Source organism: Mercenaria mercenaria, unplaced genomic scaffold (genome assembly GCF_021730395.1).
Source record: "Mercenaria mercenaria strain notata unplaced genomic scaffold, MADL_Memer_1 contig_3789, whole genome shotgun sequence".
NCBI lineage: Eukaryota > Metazoa > Mollusca > Bivalvia > Venerida > Veneridae > Mercenaria > Mercenaria mercenaria.
In genome coordinates this window covers 16130-35034 of record NW_026461962.1, presented here as the reverse complement: position 1 = coordinate 35034, position 18905 = coordinate 16130, and the positions used below count along the sequence as shown (strand labels likewise).

General features: G+C 32.3%; 1 protein-coding gene across 1 annotated transcript in view; it reads right to left on the bottom strand.

Annotated features, from left to right (window-relative positions):
• LOC128553402 (probable serine/threonine-protein kinase qkgA) overlaps positions 1-18905 on the bottom strand; it is a 31363-nt gene that overhangs the window by 4319 nt on the left and 8139 nt on the right. Inside the window, exons 5-8 of the mRNA XM_053534545.1 lie at positions 13568-13615; positions 1702-1731; positions 537-563; positions 96-122 (exon numbers count right to left, since the gene is read on the bottom strand). Of these exons, the coding sequence (XP_053390520.1) occupies positions 96-122; positions 537-563; positions 1702-1731; positions 13568-13615 (132 nt within the window). The remainder of the gene's footprint in view (positions 1-95; positions 123-536; positions 564-1701; positions 1732-13567; positions 13616-18905) is intronic.

The following is an 18905-nucleotide window of genomic DNA, read 5'->3' as shown; positions in this document are numbered from 1 at the left end:
CAAAATCATTATCCTACAATAATACCGTTTAAACACATAAGATAAGTTTGTCATATGATAAGATTTAAAAAGATGGAAAAAGTAAATGTACTTACACCCTTTCGTTGTCTTTCTTGAGCTTTCTGTAATATAGCATAATTTAAATTGTCGTTTCAACGAAGATTGTACTCACCAAATAATTTTGCCACATGATTTTAAAAGTAAGGATAAATATCCAACAGGGACAACCAAGTTCCAGCTAAATACTAATTAAACACTAAACCGCTGATTCAGGTAATACCATTCATTTCCACAATAATATTTGAAATGAACCGCTTTTGTCTCTTAGGGCCTTCATATTCGAGTCATTTATTCTCTGACTCCGAGCCACTGTCAATCTCAGCTGTGGAGTTGGTAGAATATAACGAATCGCAAGGGTACTAAGTTATTTCAAGTGTCAAGTTTCAGTTCAAAGAAAAGACAAAAACGCTCGTATCTTTAATTGCTTGACTAAACTAACTGATTGACAAAACAACGGAAAAAAGTAATTCACTTACTCTTATTTTGTCGAAGAACCGCTGATCCTGTAATAGAAAATTGCTACTTTCGATTTCATTTAAAGAATCTTATTCTCCTTAAACATGTTTCGCTTAAATGTGGAATAGTATTAATAGTCAGTTACCAAGATATTTGAAATAAGATATGATATCAACATGGCACAGTGAAAGGTCGTATGTAGAAAGATAAGTATGTAAGAAATTTTATTGAAATGAAAAGTAAACTTAGCCTGGTAAACGTGCAAATTGTAATAAAATTGTTTACACATTAGGAGGCACCGTAACTAAAATACAAACCTCTAACAGGTAATTAACGTAGTAAAATCCACCAAAGTCCAAAATCCAATGTAATACGCTAAATGAAATAATATAAACTAAGAACCACATTCGTTTTTATGCTATAATTGGTGATAGGAATTAGTAAATATCTTATTTTGTTAATTACCACGCCAAACTGTGGTAGTTTTAGTATAGTCATTATTGCGTAAAATCTAACCGTCAATAATATACAAGATGACACTATCAGTCCTACATAATCATGTACATGCGATGAGATGAATGTTTGGTCGGTGCAAAACGCGTAAATATTGTAAACTGACTTTGAAATATATCGTTTAAGACCATGTTTGACTTTATTTTAAATGCTCTGTTCCATGATATCAGTCTGGCTCTTTGTCTTTCAGTCTCGTATTAAAGACCGATGTCAGACATAACATAACATAATGTATTATCAGTAAGTGAAAATTTTTGTATCGAGAGATATGCTCAAGTTCTACAGGGAAGATATTGCAAAACATTAGTTCAATATAATTCGGCGAAGACGCGACTGCATATTTGTCAATACAAAATCTTTTTATCACATATGCGTTTACCATTATTAGAATTATATAACTGATATATTATAACTATGTTTGTTTGCATGAGTAAAATTTAAGATATCGGAGTTAATACAAATTAAACTAAACGCAGTAACACTAAAATGATTTAACCTCTATACCCTAAATTTATACCGCATTGAATATACTGTACCCCGATACAGAAATTAGTGTCACAGATTTTGAAAGAAAAAGATTGTTGCAATTTGAGTAACCATCATTCATTTCATATAAAAGGAAAAAATCTAAAGGCAGATATCAAAACAATGTGACACAATAGGTTTACTCACACCAACATTTCTTTCAAGCGTCTTGTTTTCCTGAAATAATATAGGGAATTTAAATGTCCTCAAGCATCAGAAACAGTTAATATGCGAACAAATGTTTAGATTCAATGAATTTCATACACAAAATTGCCAAAGATGTCCTTGCTATTTTGAATATCATAAAACACTGTGTGATGTACGTCATCAATAAAATTGATAATCGGAAGAGATCCTTATATTGACCCTTACGGCATACAACACAAAATCCTTTTCGTAACTTGAGAGACTTTATTATTTACTTGTATGACGATTTTGAAGATTGAAGAAAAAAATCATCCAATTTTTGATTCAGTACCTTGTTATAGCTGTTTTAAAAAGGCAATGATAAGCGCAGCCTCTTAAAATCGCAATCTTACATGCGGATGTGCTCGACCAACCAATACACTAACACACGAGGATAAAACGAATGAATGAAGGAACATAGTGGGGCACCTCCTTGGAACAGTCAGTGGATTTAACCGGGTAATGGTGCACCTAGCCTCTTTCTAATCCCCACAATATTTCAGCGTCACAGGACTTTGTAAACGAAAGCTCACCTAGTGAATCCATAACATGCACGAATGCAACAAAAGACATCTATTTTAAATGCTTAAAATTTGTCATGAACCAAAACCTTACGAAGTGTGTAAATCAATCATCATAAAAATCGGGTTTCGATAGAACTTTCCGCAAAAGGGTCTTTAAAGTACTAATTTACTTTTAGTACCAAATCTGAATTACGAAAGTAAAGTTAAGCGTAAGTATTTGTGTAATTTATAACATCATGGCTTAGTTTAACATTAGGTTATTTGACATTTTTCTGTACAATACGGAGATATATTTGGACGAGTACCCAGCTGAGAAAGCGGCTCGTCCAATATAGTTTTCCAAATATATATGGTATTGCACATGTCAATGTTAAATAACTTTTTTATTCTATATCTATTTCATTTTAGCTTAAAATGAAAATGATTCACTGTATATTGTATTTCTGCCTTCCTGATTTCAAGACGCAAAACCAGACTCTGTACATGGGGCGCCTACTTAATCCGATTAACATTCGAAACATTTTCACGCGTTTCGGGCTTTAACATATGTTTAACATGGGACTTTTTGAACCGTCCAAATACAGAAAAATAAAGGTTTTCTGTATCACGTGCGTCCAGTAAGGTAATAAATTGTACGGTCACGTGTTGCAAATGAACTTTCACGATTCGATAGATAAAATAGATATAGAATAATAATATCTTATTGTATTTGTTATTATGGCATTAAGTACATGAATAAATCTTTAAAAAAAATAGTTAATTTATCATCGGAAAAGGAGGAAAAAGAGATTAAGATAATCTTAGAAAAAAAAGCTGATAACAAGGTGACAAACTAATAACATTAGCCTTGCTGAAAAAGCTTATAAAAACATATTGATTACATTCATTGAAATCCTCAGCATGACTACAGGCTCTTGCAGTCCGAAAAAAACTGAGAAATATATATCTTATAAAATGTACGAGGGATGATCAATATAAAACGGGAAAATGCTCATATCTTTTTTATAATCATATCGATCTTTCTCACACTTAAGCCAGAAGTAGGTGCATATATAAGCAATGTATCGCTAAATTTTCAGGTTTATACTAATATAATGCTAAAATCTACAGTTGCTAAGGTAACGCTCAATATGCATAGGCGGGTCATTTTGAATACTTTTCACCATTTTCACGTAAGTTCAAACCGTTAAAGTTTTAATTCTAGCAATGGTACATTGGTGAAAATTAGCAATTATGGTCACTTAAGACTAACCCGTCGGATGATGACGTCATGCATGAGTTGTGACGTCATATGTTACGTCCTGCACGTGTTACTGTTCCGTGGTAGTAAAATGGCGGAAGATCAAAGGTTTGCTCTAAATTTTTTTTTTAGTTTTGAAGAGAAGAAGTAAAAATGAAGTTGTGCAAGAAATACAGGGTACCTTTAATGATCGTTCAATGTCGAAAACAAGAATTTATGTATGGTATGACTGATTTAACAACGGTTGGGAAAATGCGTATGATTTACCACAGAGTGGTCGGAAAGTGACGTCGACGCACGGTAAGACCGTTACAAGGGTGAAAGATCTCATAAACAGTGATAGAAGGTTAACTGTCAGAGAACTGTGTAATAAACTGAACTTGTCATATGAAATTGTCCATACAATCTTGAAGAAAAAGTTAAATATGAGAAAATTGCAACACGTTGGATTCGGAAACGCCCGGAAAAGTTGGACCATTTCATCCTGCACTATGACAATGCGCCACCCCACACCTCGAAAGCGACCACACGGTCTTGTCACAGAAGAACAACCATAAGAAATCTTACAAATACTTAGAATAATATAAAAATGTCAAAAAAAGCTTAATACTTAAAAAGAATTTTACTCGTCTTTGGAGTACTTCATCCTGGGCTTCCACATATAAGTAATACTAGTATAATACTAGTATAGTAATACTAGTAAATATAAAAAATCTCTAATATTAGAGATACACTAAAAGTGAATACAAAAAAAAATGTCTTACCGGCCCATGTTACCACAGAAAAATGTATTTACTTTTTACATAGGACTTATAATAAAAAAGTTAGAAAAATACCTAAAATATTGAAAATCTAAAAATAGGATTTCTAAAAATAGACTAATTCCTGGAATTTGAGGGGAGGAAACCCAGTACAAAAATTAAAAAAGGTTACTTCCCTCTGGCTCTAAGCCAATCAGAATGAGATATAGTGAAAATACATCAAAATTAACCTTAAATTCTAAGTAAAAGGGCACATAATTCAAGAACATTTGGTGTCAGAGTTATGCACCTTGTGTCACATGATGTGGGTGATGAGGTGGAACATCTGTTTTAAGTTTGAATCAAATCCATTCAGTTGTAACTGAGATATAGAGAAAATACATCAAAATTAACCTTAAATTCTATGTTAAAAGGGGTATAATTCATGACAAATTGGTGTCAGAGTTATGCATCTTTGGTCACATGATGTGGGTGATGAGGTGGAACATCTATTTTAAGTTTGAATCAAATCCATTTTGTAATAACTGAGATATAGTGAAAATACATCAAAATCAACCTTAAATTTAAAGTAAAAGGGGACATAATTCATAAAAAATTGATGTCAGAGTTAAGCACCTTATGTCACATGATGTGGGTGGTGAGGTGGAACAACTATTTTAAGTTTGAATCAAATCCATTTAGTGATAACTGAGATATAGTGAAAATACAACAAAATTTACCTTAAATTCTAAGTAAAAGGGGACATATTTCATGAAAACTTGGTGTCAGAGTTATGCACTTTATGTCACATGATGTTGGTAATAAGGTGGAAAATCTATTTTAAGTTTGAATCAAATCCATTTAGTAATAATTGAGATAATAGATTTCGCGACGCGACGGGACGGGACGCGACGCGACCAAAACTGACTTCTATATAGCCCGCCCCCCCCCCCCCCCACCCCCGCACCCCCAAACATGTTTGGTGGGGGTATAATTAGAACTATGCGATGGATAACACCGATGGATGTTCCCCGAAAATACTAGTATTCCAGTTATGCCCCGGACAAGGTTTTCAGAAAAAGGGAGATAATTAAAAATGGGACCACCTAGAATTATGGTTCCTTCTTACTGCACTCCCTCTCACTGACCTCTATCAATATGTAAAGAATGAAGTCATACCGTACATAGTATTAAATTTCATCCCCCGGACCACTGGCACCAGACCATAAAGAAAATGCCTCTTTACATGTTATACCCTACCCCTAGATATGCTATAAGAATCATGGTCAAGAACGGGAAAATATACTAACCAATTTCAATCGCGCATTCCTTACCTAAAATACACACAAATTTAAAAAAACGGGACTATTTAGAGTTATGGATCATTGTACTTCGCATTTTCTCAATTAGCTCTTTTCATTAAATGAAGTTACAACTTGGTACATTCAATAGTTTGTTTATTATCCTCCGGACAAGAAGTGTGACGGACGGACTGACGAAATGACAAGGTGGCGACTATATTCTTGCCACTTCAGGGAGCATAAAAGTCGTATGCACTGACTAATTGCACCTTGTAGTTATCAATTTTGAATTTATTCGAGACTTTGCCAGAATTTGTTACTAACAAAACTTTACCATAGTCCTCTTTTACTTTATCGTTATATTTTAACGAGGATTTTTACAGCAGTAAAACATGATGTTAAAAATAAGAAATATCTGTAGTGGAACAAGACATTGAATAAGCGATGAAACGGGCTTAATGTGGTTGCTAATGTTATTTATGAATCCAAATGGTTGGCAGGTTAATTTGCTGGTCATCTATACGAACTTTCAAATTAGAAACTTCAGTGATGTAACGAATATTTTACAACAGAAAGACACAATGTAAAAAGTTAAGTACTATTTAATTCGTTTTGTAAAACAATTAATATAATGTAGGCGTAAAATGATGATAATATTTTTGACCGCCCTGTCTGTTTGAACTAAAACATACTTAGAACATTTCATTTTTCAGATGGCTTTAAGTAAACTTTGGTTTAGGTAGAAGTAAGTTTTTATTTGTTTATGAAATTTCATACGTTATGGTTAATTTCAACCAAAAAATATCATGGTCTACATGCTACATGATCAAATGCCTTTCGAATATATTTCATTATCGCTGCAACAATTTACCCGCATTTATTGCATTCGACTATTGATAAAAGGTAAATGAAATTCCAGTTACAAAAAATGTACTTTTTAAATCCGCTTCGTTTTATGTAAAATGATTCTTGAAAATAGTTTATTTGACTTTTAATAAATTGTGATGTTGGTAGAATTGATACTATTATTTAGTACATGGTCTTCACCCTTTTGAACCTCTCATGCGCAGTCTCATCAAACCAAATCAAATCTTTGCTTTCAAAAGATTTCCATATAGATTTAACTTTTGCATTTTCTAACTATAGGGAAAGGAGGCTTTCAAAAGAGATGTCTATATACCATACCAATCATCATTTTTATTTGACTTGCATAAATACAGATAGATAAGAAGCATTACAGTCCGACCTTTGTTATAGACCACCGCTGAACAGAGACCACATTGGTCTAAATACCACATGTTTTGTTTCCCATTTTAACATTTACAGGGTAGTTTAACCTGTTAATAGAGACCACCTCCCAATAAAGACTACATTTTGGCAGGAGTGAAAATAAAGGAACGTTACTCTAAACTAGTTATTTGTATTAGTTAATGATGTCTTGTATTAAGCTCTGGTTTAAAAATATTAATAAAAAATAGTTCTTTTATATAATGAAAAAATCATAAATGATGGTTGTCTTTGTCCAGCACATGTGTCGATATGTTCATTGACATATATCATTCGTGTACTTTTGTCTCTTATCGGTTGTCGGTGAACAGTTCGTTTGCGTAGAAAATCCCCTGTCTCACCAATATACTTTTTCTGGCAGCCACAACACCTAACAACGTATATTAAATTTTGAACATCACAGGATAAAGTGATTTTGAAATTAAAAGTGTTTCCCTCCAACAGATGTTGACAAAGTCCACCATTTGATCTACCACATTTCGTTACTTTTGGAACTGATTCGTTTTCATCAAATTTGGCCCTTGTTAGCATTTTCTTCAGATTAGCAGGCTGGCGTTTACTTTTAATAATGGTGTAATTCTGTACAATATTTGTCATTTTCGGATCTGTCTGTAGAATGGATCAATTATTCTTAACTGCACTTTAAAATTCAAAATTTTAAGGGTTGTGTGTACTTATAAATGGAATTATTTTAGAATTTGTTTTCTCTTGGACATGTCGGAGGGTCTGTTTGTCTAATCTCAAGACTTTATCAATTCCGTTTTCTATTTTGTTTTTTGGATACTTTTGCGCTTATAAAGTTTCTCGCAGTTGTTTCATGCGTTCATGCAATATTATATCATTTGATACGATTGTGCAAATGAGTCTAGCCAAACAAAAGGGTACGTTTTCCTTGGTGTGCTTTGGATGGCAATAAATAAAGAGTATATATATATACATATATGTAAACAAAAATATATAGACAGGAAACACATTGGATCTTTTTTTTTCTTTTACAGTTTTGATGTTTGTCGTGGTCGGACTGCGGAATCCATCGAAACCTCTTGTATCAAATGGTGTCGTCTTATGAATGCTGATCCCAATGATTCAACGTGTTGGAAACGAACTATTCTCAACAACGTCGATTTTCGAATAAAATTTTATCAAATAAATGAACACTAAATTCCATCAAAACCCACGTTTACGGAAATCCAAGAATTTTATTCTAAGTATATATTAGTTCCAACAAAGTGCCAGCAATATTATTTGGGGCATACATTATGTTTATGTTCTACAAAACGAACTAAATATCCCTTGGGCATATACATAGAGTTTTCTGTTGAACAAAATTTGGTCAATGATCACATCACTGGAGTCTCTATTCGTTTCAACAAATAAACGTCCAACGTCCAACTATATACTGGGTTCTTAAATTTCATATGCAACTACATAAAAAACTATATATGGTTCTTATTTATATTAATGTTGTTTCTTAAAACTATAGATTATATAAATATTCAAATCAGTCTTCACTACCACAACAACAGCAACAAAAAAATCTCAACTGCCCTGGGCAGCATGCAAGACAGGAGAACATATGCAGAGGTCACAAAACAGGGGATGACCAGAACCAATCAAATTCAAGATTCAATCAACACCCTGATCAAATTTCTTCAAAACGTCCAAGGAACCGCTGTTTTGTTCGAATCACAAACAAACACAATTGGAAGCAACGAAAGAAGATAAAACAAGAAATCCAGAGATGTAAAGCAACTGTTAAAAATTGATCAAACAGAATTTTAACTGATAATGACTACAGACTTTTAGGGAAAGGACTTACTTTCTGCCCTAAAATAAAATGTCATGATAAATTAAAATTATCTAAGAGACATTTCGCTTTACTCGCAGACTTAGACTTAAAGAATATTTCTACCAAGAACAGGATCAAGATGCAACATCAGATGAATGTAACAGTGAAAATTACCCTCAAAAGCCTTTCTTTAATAAGAAAACTTCATCGTTTACTCTAAAAAGTGGTCGTGATCTGTATTTAGATATGTATGTTGAGGCAGTTACTCAAGAAATTATAAACTGTGCACCTAATGGAAAGAGGTATACCAGTATCAGCAAAGATGAACTTCAAAGCCTTAGAAACCTTACACAGGATAGTAGTATTATAATAAAGAAAGCAGGCAAGTCTGAAACGATAATAATAATGAATCGTACGGACTATGAAAGCGAGATACATAGATAGCTGAAAGATGACAGGTATTATGAAAAGGTTGATTCATGTATGTCAGAGACAGTTAAAAGTAATATTTTAAAGTGTGTAGATAAATTCAGGAAAAAGTAATTGTCCTTCACAGATGAATTTGACAATTTTCCGGTAAATATTAGAATCCCACAGTTTTATGTTTAACCTAAAACTCACAAAAAATTGACGAAAATCTGCCACTTGGATTCTCAGGCAGGCATATTGTGTAAGCCTGTCGCCTCCTGGATGACATTTTTATGATCTGGACTCATTCTTTGGATAAATCACATGAATTTCTAGAAAATGTCAACAATGTTCATCCTCATATTAAGTTTACTTATAACATTTCTGAAATATGTGTTCATTTTTTTGATGTTAATGTTGCTACTGATAACCAAAATCATCTTAAAACCAGTGTTCATGTAAAACCTACAAATGTTCACCAATATGTACATTATAATTAATGTCATCCTAAACCATGCAAGGACAATATTCCATACAGCCAGGCTAAGAGGTACAGACGTATTTATTCTGATGATAATGAATTCAAGGAATCTATTAGGGAACTTCAGTATTTATTCCTTGACAGAAATTATCCTAAAAGGGTTGTTGATAAAGCACTGAATGAGATAATGTGTGTAACACTAAGTGATGCTTTTATCAAAAATAAGAGAGATTACAATAATGTTATACCATTTGTTATAGAGTACAATCCGTCATTACCTAATATAGGTAACATAATTAATAAGTACTGGGATTTGTTACGTCTATCTAGTAACCCTGCTGTTCAAGAACTGTATAAATGTAAGCCAGTTATGGCATTCAGACGTCCTAGGAATCTGAAAGATACATTAGTTAAAACAAAATATGTGTCTACTAATACATATCCACATCCAAGTATAGTGAATGGAACAGACCTAGATGTACACATTGTTCTATAATCTGTGAAAGTGACAGGTTTAGTAGTTCACAACATTGTATTACTTACAAATTGAAACATCATGTAGACTGTTCTAGTTACAATGTCATATATTTAATAACATGTAGAAAATGTGATGTACAGTATATTGGTGAAACTGCCCAGTTAGCTTGAATAGCCAGAGATTCGACATCAAAAATTTTGTTGATCCAGATTTTTCAACTAATGTAGCAATTCATTTTAATACTGCTGGCCATAGTTTTTCTGATTTTAGTTTTATGCCTATTGACTGTGTTAATGATAAAATGAACATTCTGCTGAAGGAAACCTTTCGGATGCACAAATTAGGTACTGTGTATCCACAAGGCCTCAATACAAAGACTATGTATGATATACAGTAACTCATTTGACATTGTATGATTTACTCCAATTAATTATTTGAGCTGTTTAATGCGCGTGTTACAAGCATTTCAGTTACTACTGGTACTTTTGTATTGTTTGCTTTTAATGGCAGTCCTTATCAGTAGTATTATTGTATCTTATTGATCCTGACTTGCTGTTGTAGACATACTTTTGTGCACACTATTTAATTATTGGTTTGTTTTTTAGTTCATTTTTCACTTTGTAATCATATTGAATTCAATATTATTATTATTATTATTATTATTTTTTTTTTGTAAAATTACATAAAAATTATGTATGGTTCTTATTTACATTAATATTGTTCTTAAAACTATAGGTTCTGTTGCTTTTTTTGGACTATATATAATTTAAATAGTGCGCCAAAAGTAACGTCGTACTTTGACGTTATGATGTCATGTTAACTGACGTCATGATGTCATACATATGTTTGTATACATTGATACATTGTGTGTTTGCCTGAAGAAGTATTTTAATATGAAACGCGTTGTAAACTTGAGTTGTCTTCTTGCTTTCACCAAATTATAAGCAACTATATAAAGCCCATTTCATCGCTAATTCAAGCTCTTGTACCACTGCAAATATTTCAAAGCCATTAATGTCTGACTGCCGTAAAATCCCATGTGAAAAAGATACTGCAATACAGTTTATGAAAACTCTGGTAAACATCAATTTTTGTCGATTAAAATGCTAGAGAAATTCTGGATAAGTCAAAAATTAATAATTGCACGGTAACCTCAGTCAGAACATACGATTTTTCTTCTATGTGTACCACTTCTCCATATAATTTAATACGTGAAAAACTAACTGTCTAACCTAATTTAAAAGACTTTACCAGGAAGAATGCTACACTTCACGCAATTTCGGTAAAAGCTTTCATTTTACTAGCTGCATTAATTTTAACGAGACCCGATTTGTTTTCCTTTTACACAAAGAAGGTTTAAAATTGTGTGTTATCGTGCAACAATAGATTTTTTCTAACGTCACATTTATTAGGTGATAGCGTCAAAAGACATAGCGGCGCGCTGGAAAAGAAACCAACAATATTTTGTGTATAATGTTAAAATTCTACAAAATTATCATAGAAAATGTGATAGAATCGAAAACAAATATCTCATACAAAGATTTGCTCTTACATAAAATCATTCTTTGTCGTTCAGCTGCGCCCTCGTGATATAAGTCTTTCACATTTAAACCTAAACAATGATTTCATTCAACGGCAAATTACTAAATGAGATATATGTTATTTCTTTATTATACAATGTGGACATGTGACGAAGTTTGTAAAGCACTTTCCTTTTTATTGACTAACATAAACATCAGGTTTCAGATAAGTAATTGGTATACCCATGGTAACAAACTGGGCACCCCTTGTCGCAGATTTGTTTTTATACTGTTATTAAAGAGACTTTAAAATAGAAAAAGTGGAAACTCCACAGGTCGCTCAACACAACAAAAACGAAAATGTCGCAGGCTCGGTTTGATTGAGCTTGTTCATGGACGGTAGTGGAAATGCATGCTACCTTCCACGCCCTCTAGCCCCGGGTTGAGCAGAACTCAACATTTACACATGCTAAAAGTACAAAAAACAATTTAGAGACATCGACATTTTAAGTCGAGCCTTTCTCCGGATAGGTAGACATTATTACTGCATCAAAAATACATCACACTTTCTCGATGATATTCTTGATATGGATGATCCGTTTTTTGGTCAATTTGTGGATACTCTTTACTCCCTTGACTTCCATTTAAATGAAACTAACGATCTGGATACTGGATTTGGCTTCACTTTTAAATTTATATTCATCAACTGATGACAATAATAAACATAACAAATTTTATGACAAGAGGAATTGTTTTAAGTTTAGTATTGTAAATTTCCACATCTGGATAGGGATGCACCTCAAGCTACATCTTATAGGATATATATTTCTCAATAAATTCGGTTTGCCAGAGCTTGTAGTTACGTTGAGGATTTCAATTAACTTAATATATTACAAATAAACGTCTTCAACAAGGATACCGTTATTACAAATTGCGTACCTATTTTCTAAATTTTAAGATCGTAATTTTAATTTGGTTTCAGTTTGCATTTAACTACCGTCCATGAACAGGCTCAATCAATCCGACTCTGTCACCTTTTAGGTTTTGTCGTGTTGGGCGATCTGTGGTTTTCCACATTTTTATTTTAAAATTCAGTAGTAATTTAAAGACACTTCTGCAAAATGGTAATTAAAAAAACATTTTTGAGGGGATACAGTTTCCACGCTTCGTATGACTTTGAGTCATGGCAATTTTCCAACTATATTTGGTAAAAGACGTAACGACCCAAATGTTTTGAAACACAACGCATGTTTAGTGTAAAACCCGTTTTCAGTCCATCTTTGAATGTGCCTGATGAAAGAGGTGGAAGGCTCTGTAATAAACAGTTTTTAAATCCAACTAGGACTGAACTGCTTCGTTGGTCCCTTAAGAGTATTTCTATTGATGCACTGTCTTCTGAAAGCATTCTTACGTTGTTGATTCTTCAGGTTTGTTTTATATATGAATATACATGCTACATGCCATACCTTTTGTTTCCATTGCGTTTGTTATAGATTTACCTGGCGGAGATAACTTTTATTTACACTGTGTTTTGCCACTGGCCGTTCCAAGGGGGGATGTGCCACTGTGTTTCTTACTGTCTCTTCGTTCTGGGAGGCTGTGTGTTTTTTTTTTCTTGTGTTTTTTTTTTCTGTATTTTGTTTTTTTTTTTTTTTTGGAACGTGGCATTCCTTCTTTGATATTCATCCTTGTTATTTTCACTACATGTAGGCATACTTCCGCAATCGTATAGTTGAAACGTTAGGACATATTTGTTAAAAGTACTGATTTATACATCGAACTCTTGGTCAGAATTGAGCTCATGAGGATTTATGCCAGCAAATGAACAGCTTTTTTGTCGATTTTTTTTTCAGAATGTATGCTTTCTTATATTACGTAAACTTAATGTGTTATAGAACAAAGAAAAGAGAAAAGTGGAAACCAACAGACCAACACGACAGATGGAAAATATTGCAAACTAAATTTGATTCAACAGTGTTTAAGCAAAATGGTACATATGGTCGTTTTTCAAAAAAATGAAATATACGAATTTTAAACTTGTAAAGCAAATGATACATACCTTTGTTTCTATTTCATTTGGTTCAGTGAAACGTTGTACAGTATCGTTCTGAAATGAACAATTACACTTTACTTAGAGATCTTAAACGTCAATTAAATATAAATGTTAGCACAAAGCCTTTTACACGAAACTTTAAACAAACGCCCATACAAAAGGAACAATAACATATGACGTTTTAGAATTGGTTGTACTACCTTGCGTTTAATTTAGGTCTCTACGTCAAATCATAGATCATCGTTAAAACTGTCAAAGCCATATTTTCCGCTTGCTTTCCATGGTACCAGGTCAGAATATTTGTCTCTTTAAAAGCTAGGTTGAAAATGGATTTTATGGAAATTACGTTTAATCAAAATGTAATAAAGTTCAAAGTGGGACATAAGATAAGGCAGATAGATAAAATGTTTTTTTAAAATATTAGATAAGGGTAGATTTCTCGGAAGCACAAAGCACCTAAAACACAGCCCCAGAGCCACGCATTAGCAAAGTAGCCAACAACAAAAAGAAGCTGTAATGGAAAAATATTACAGACGGGTTGCTTCAAACATCTAACAAGGACATATTACTTTATGTGAATATAGATAGAGGGAGAGAAAGCGGTAAAATGGTCTGGTGGGGGAATTTGAAGGGGAAAGAAGAACATAGGTGAAAATACAAAGGGAACGCTACGTTCCTTAATAACAGTAACACTACACCGTAAACCACAAAAGCGCAGACACTCATGAACCAAAATCAAACACATACCATGCCCAACTAGATAACATAGGGCACCGTCTTAGACTTTCAATCACACAAATGCACCCATATAAGCAGGATAAAACAATTGTGTACCTCCTTAGAATTCCGTCAGACTGAATAAAGAGGAGCCACGAAAACTTACTGAAAGTAAAAGGGGAGGAATAAAAAAGTAAAGCAAATGCAAGGGGAAAGGAGGGGGCAATAGGGGGAGTAAGGGGGAGAGAAAAACGCATACAACAAACAAGAAACATACGCAACAGACAATGCATGACGGAAAACCAGTTGAAAATAAAGGAAACTTGGGGTTTAAACGCGTAAAATCTAGTTTAAGTTATAGAATTGTAGTATGTGATCAAATACGAGGACCAAAGGTTAAAACATGTACAAAGTTTGTTAAAACTCAAGAGCCATATCTTCTACACAATCAATCTTCTCTATTGAATTCATAAAGGAATGGTTGAAAAAGATACTTATAATCAACACGAAAATGTTTGGGCAAACATATATAAACATTGCAAACTTAAAGAACCATATGAACATCTAATCAGAGAACTCACAAAACTTTATTGCAGCAATTGAGGCCAAAAAATGTTTATTCTTTTTTGGAAAGAATGCTTCATATATTCCATAAAAATCATTTCTTAAGTGTCAAAGTTGTTAGTGTCTGTATTTTGATCAAATATGTTTGTGATAGGGTGAGAATACTCGCTTACTTTCATTTACCTTTTTTCACTCTTTGATTACAATAACTGTCTGATTGCCAGTAAATAATTTTATGTTAAACAATGTCAGCAATAAGCAATTCATAAAAATGGCGTCACGGTCAAACCTGATATTCAAGGCCAAATATCAAATTTATGTAAATATCACAACAATTGGCATATTTGAAATATTTTAATTGTTCAAAAATAGTTTATTATCATAAGTCACTGATATTTATTTACGCGATCCGTATATATAAGGCAGTTAGCAATGCAGACCTTACAGCAAAATGTCAAGGTCAATCAGGATTATTAAAGGTCAAAGTTCATTTTTTTGTGCAAACATTCGAAAACTAGTATGTTTACTTTTGCTTCTTTATTATGTTTGTAATTTTTAATGTTTCTTCGTCACTGACATTGCTTGCTTTATAGATATTAAAGTAAATAACGATCAGTTGCCAAAAATGACAAATGTGCCCTTAAACAACAAAGAAATATTATTTTAAAACTAATATTTTTGAGACTTTTAACACAAATTTGACCTTTGACCGATGATATAACATTTGACTTTGACGGCTTTTTGATCAGATTTTGATGTGCATTGCTGACATTGTCTGACATGTATACATTAAAAAGAATTGATGACAGTGACAACTAATGACAAGATATATTTAAATATGATATATATAAGTCATAGCAAATAAGATAAAAAAAAGGTTATCAGTTCTATCATAAGTAATGCACAGACAGGATTCATAAAAAGTAGATATATAGGGGAAAATGTTCGGTTGATATTTTGAATAATAGATTTTGCATAACAAAATAAAATACCAAGACTTTTGCTGTTCGCAGGATTCGAAAAAGCTTTTGATACACTAGACAATAACTTTATGATAAAGTGTTTAAAACACTTCAATTTCGGTGATTCTGTTAATCAGTGGAAGAAATTATTTTATGATGAAATAACTAGCATGGTAATAAATAATGGCTATCTATCAGAACCCTTTTTAGTACTACGTGGGGTAAGACAAGGCTGTCCTCTTTCCTCTTCCTTATTTATCATTTGCATTGAAATTCTCTTAAACTAGATTGATAATGATGAGATTATTAAAGGCATAACAGTTAATAATGTTGAAATAAAACAATCCCTGTTTACAGATGATGCAACCTTCATCAATAATAGACGTTATTACGAACTTCGAGTGCCTGTCTGGATTAATATTAATAAAAAAGGATAGGATCATTAAAAGACCATTATTACTGTAAAGATAAGATGTTTAATTGGACACCCGAGTCAGCTCAAACATTAGGAATGATATTTACAAATAATAAAAAAGATTACATAACATTAAACCTGATACCTAATATAATCTGGAAAGTAGATCCCTCGGAATCACCGAGAACAATCGCAAACAGTGAAAATTGCAGACTCAAAAATTCAAAGATTCAATTCAAGATTCAAAATTTTACTAACTGTTTAAAACAATGGGTACACAGAAAACAAACACTACTTGGAGAAGTAACGGTTATAAAATCTTTTGCATTATCAAGATAATAGGTAAGGGTAGAGTTCTTGGAAGTACAGAGCACCAAAACTACAGCCCCAGAGCTACGCATTTACATAGTAGGCTCACAACAAAAAGAAGCTGTAATAGAAACATATTTCAGACGGGTTGCTTCAAACATCCAACAAGTACATATCAATTTAAGCTACATATTGATAAAAACTAATTTAGTAATTTTACTCTCTTACAGTGTTACCAAACCAATCAAACGAAGTAATGAAAGAGATTAAAAGACAATTGTTTAAATTCTTGTGGGATAATAAACCAGATACATTTAATAGGAAGACTATTATATAACACTACAAAGTGGGTGGAATAAAAACAAGAGCTGTCTTTACAACAGCGCGCTCGACTTTTCTCAGTACTTGACTCTGAGTTAGAGCTTTACCAGTAAAAAAAAGCAAAGTTTAAAAGGGACATAACTCTGTCAAAATTCAAATCAGAGTAATGGGGATTGTTTCTCCTGCTGTTGACTTTGATATTAAATATATGTTTTAAGTTTCAAATCAAAAGCTTTAATAGTAACAGAGATATTTCACTTATCAAAAACTTTTACCAAATATTCTAAGCTATAAAGAGGCATAATTCTGTCAAAAATCAAACCAGAGTCATGGAGATTATTTCTTATGGTGTAGACTTTGATAATTAATAAGTATTTTAAGTTTTAATTCAATAGCTTTGATAGTAACAGAGATATTTGACTTTATCACAAACTTAAACAAAATTCCAATTTAAAACGGGCATTATTCTGTCAAAATTCAAATCAGAGTTATGGGGATTGTTGCCGACACCGGGGCGAGTGCAACAGCTCTACTTTTTCATCGAAAATTCGAGCTGATGATAAATCTAGATTACTTCATAAATGCTTTAAAAGCGTGTTGAATCAGAAGGATAATAGATAAAAGTAGCCAAGGACAATGGAAGGTCTATAGTACATTATTGTCTATGTTGGAGGAGAAATTCTATTTGAATGCAATTATTGTCAAAAAGAAATTGATACTATATGTAAATCGAACAGTTTCCTAAAAGATATATTAACGGCCTGGGTAAATATTAATACATTGGACAACAATAAGAGTATAAGTAAACATGTTATATGGAATAACAAAAGCATAAAACTTGAAAATAAAACATTTTTTCTATAATGACTAATACGAAAAGAGAATAAAGCATTTGGAACATTTATCTGACTACAGAACAAAGGCGTTCTATAAGTTTGACGAATTCAATTTTGAAAATGATATAGAAAATAAACAACTCTTGAAGTATTACAATCTAATATCAAACATTCCTCTAACTGTTAAACAGGCATTTGAGCAAGAGAATGTTCCTTATACGCAAAGTGAATTACTTGTACATAAATTAAGAAAGTCGAAAGAACCAAATAAGCAACTTTACGACACGCAGATAAGAAACGGACCACGATCAATAATTAAGTCAGAAATGAAATGGTCAGAGATTATATCACAGAACCCATCTTGTTGGTCATTTATACACGCAACCGCATAGCAACAATAGATACAAAATACGAAGTTTTCAATACAAACATCTGATGAGAATTCTTTCAACAAACAAATCATTACTTAAATAAAAATTAACATAATCAAATTTATGTTATTTCTGCAACATGTATGTTGAAACGTTAGAACACTTGTTTTTTGGAATGTAAATGCGTACAACAGCTATGGAATAAACTTTATATTTATCTTAACAAGAAAAATCTCAAAACACAATTTAGTTTAGAGGTAGTCAGTTTTGGTATCGCTGAACGAAACGTCAAACGAAAAAAATGTGATCAACTTTATAATATTCCTAATGAAATCTTATATATTTCAAATTAAAAATTGAAAACAGACACTCAGCTTTGACAGTTTCATATAATATCTTAACATCAGTGTAAAACTTGAAGAAAAAATGCATTATCAAATGACAAAATAAACCAACATAATATCAAATTGTCTGATTTTTAGGTATGAATGTAGATGCTGCTGGTCATAAAAAAGAACATTTCTTATATATTTGACTCTACATAAAAAATACATTTTCTAGAAAATGTGTCTACAAATTTTTACTTAATTGTAGCAGAAATAACTATTACAATTTAAGATAATTACATGAACTTGGAGACGATCTAAACATCCAAGAAATCTACTTTTTTATATATTTTTCTCTTACATTAATTGTTTTCCTAAGTTTTTCACTAAAATACTACATAAAAATCTTCTTTTCATCTAATAATACAATGTCTGTTTTGCTTAGATGACTATTAAATACATGTGTATATCTGTTGTTAAAAACATTTTCCATGTCATCATATTTGTAAATGTATGAAGATTG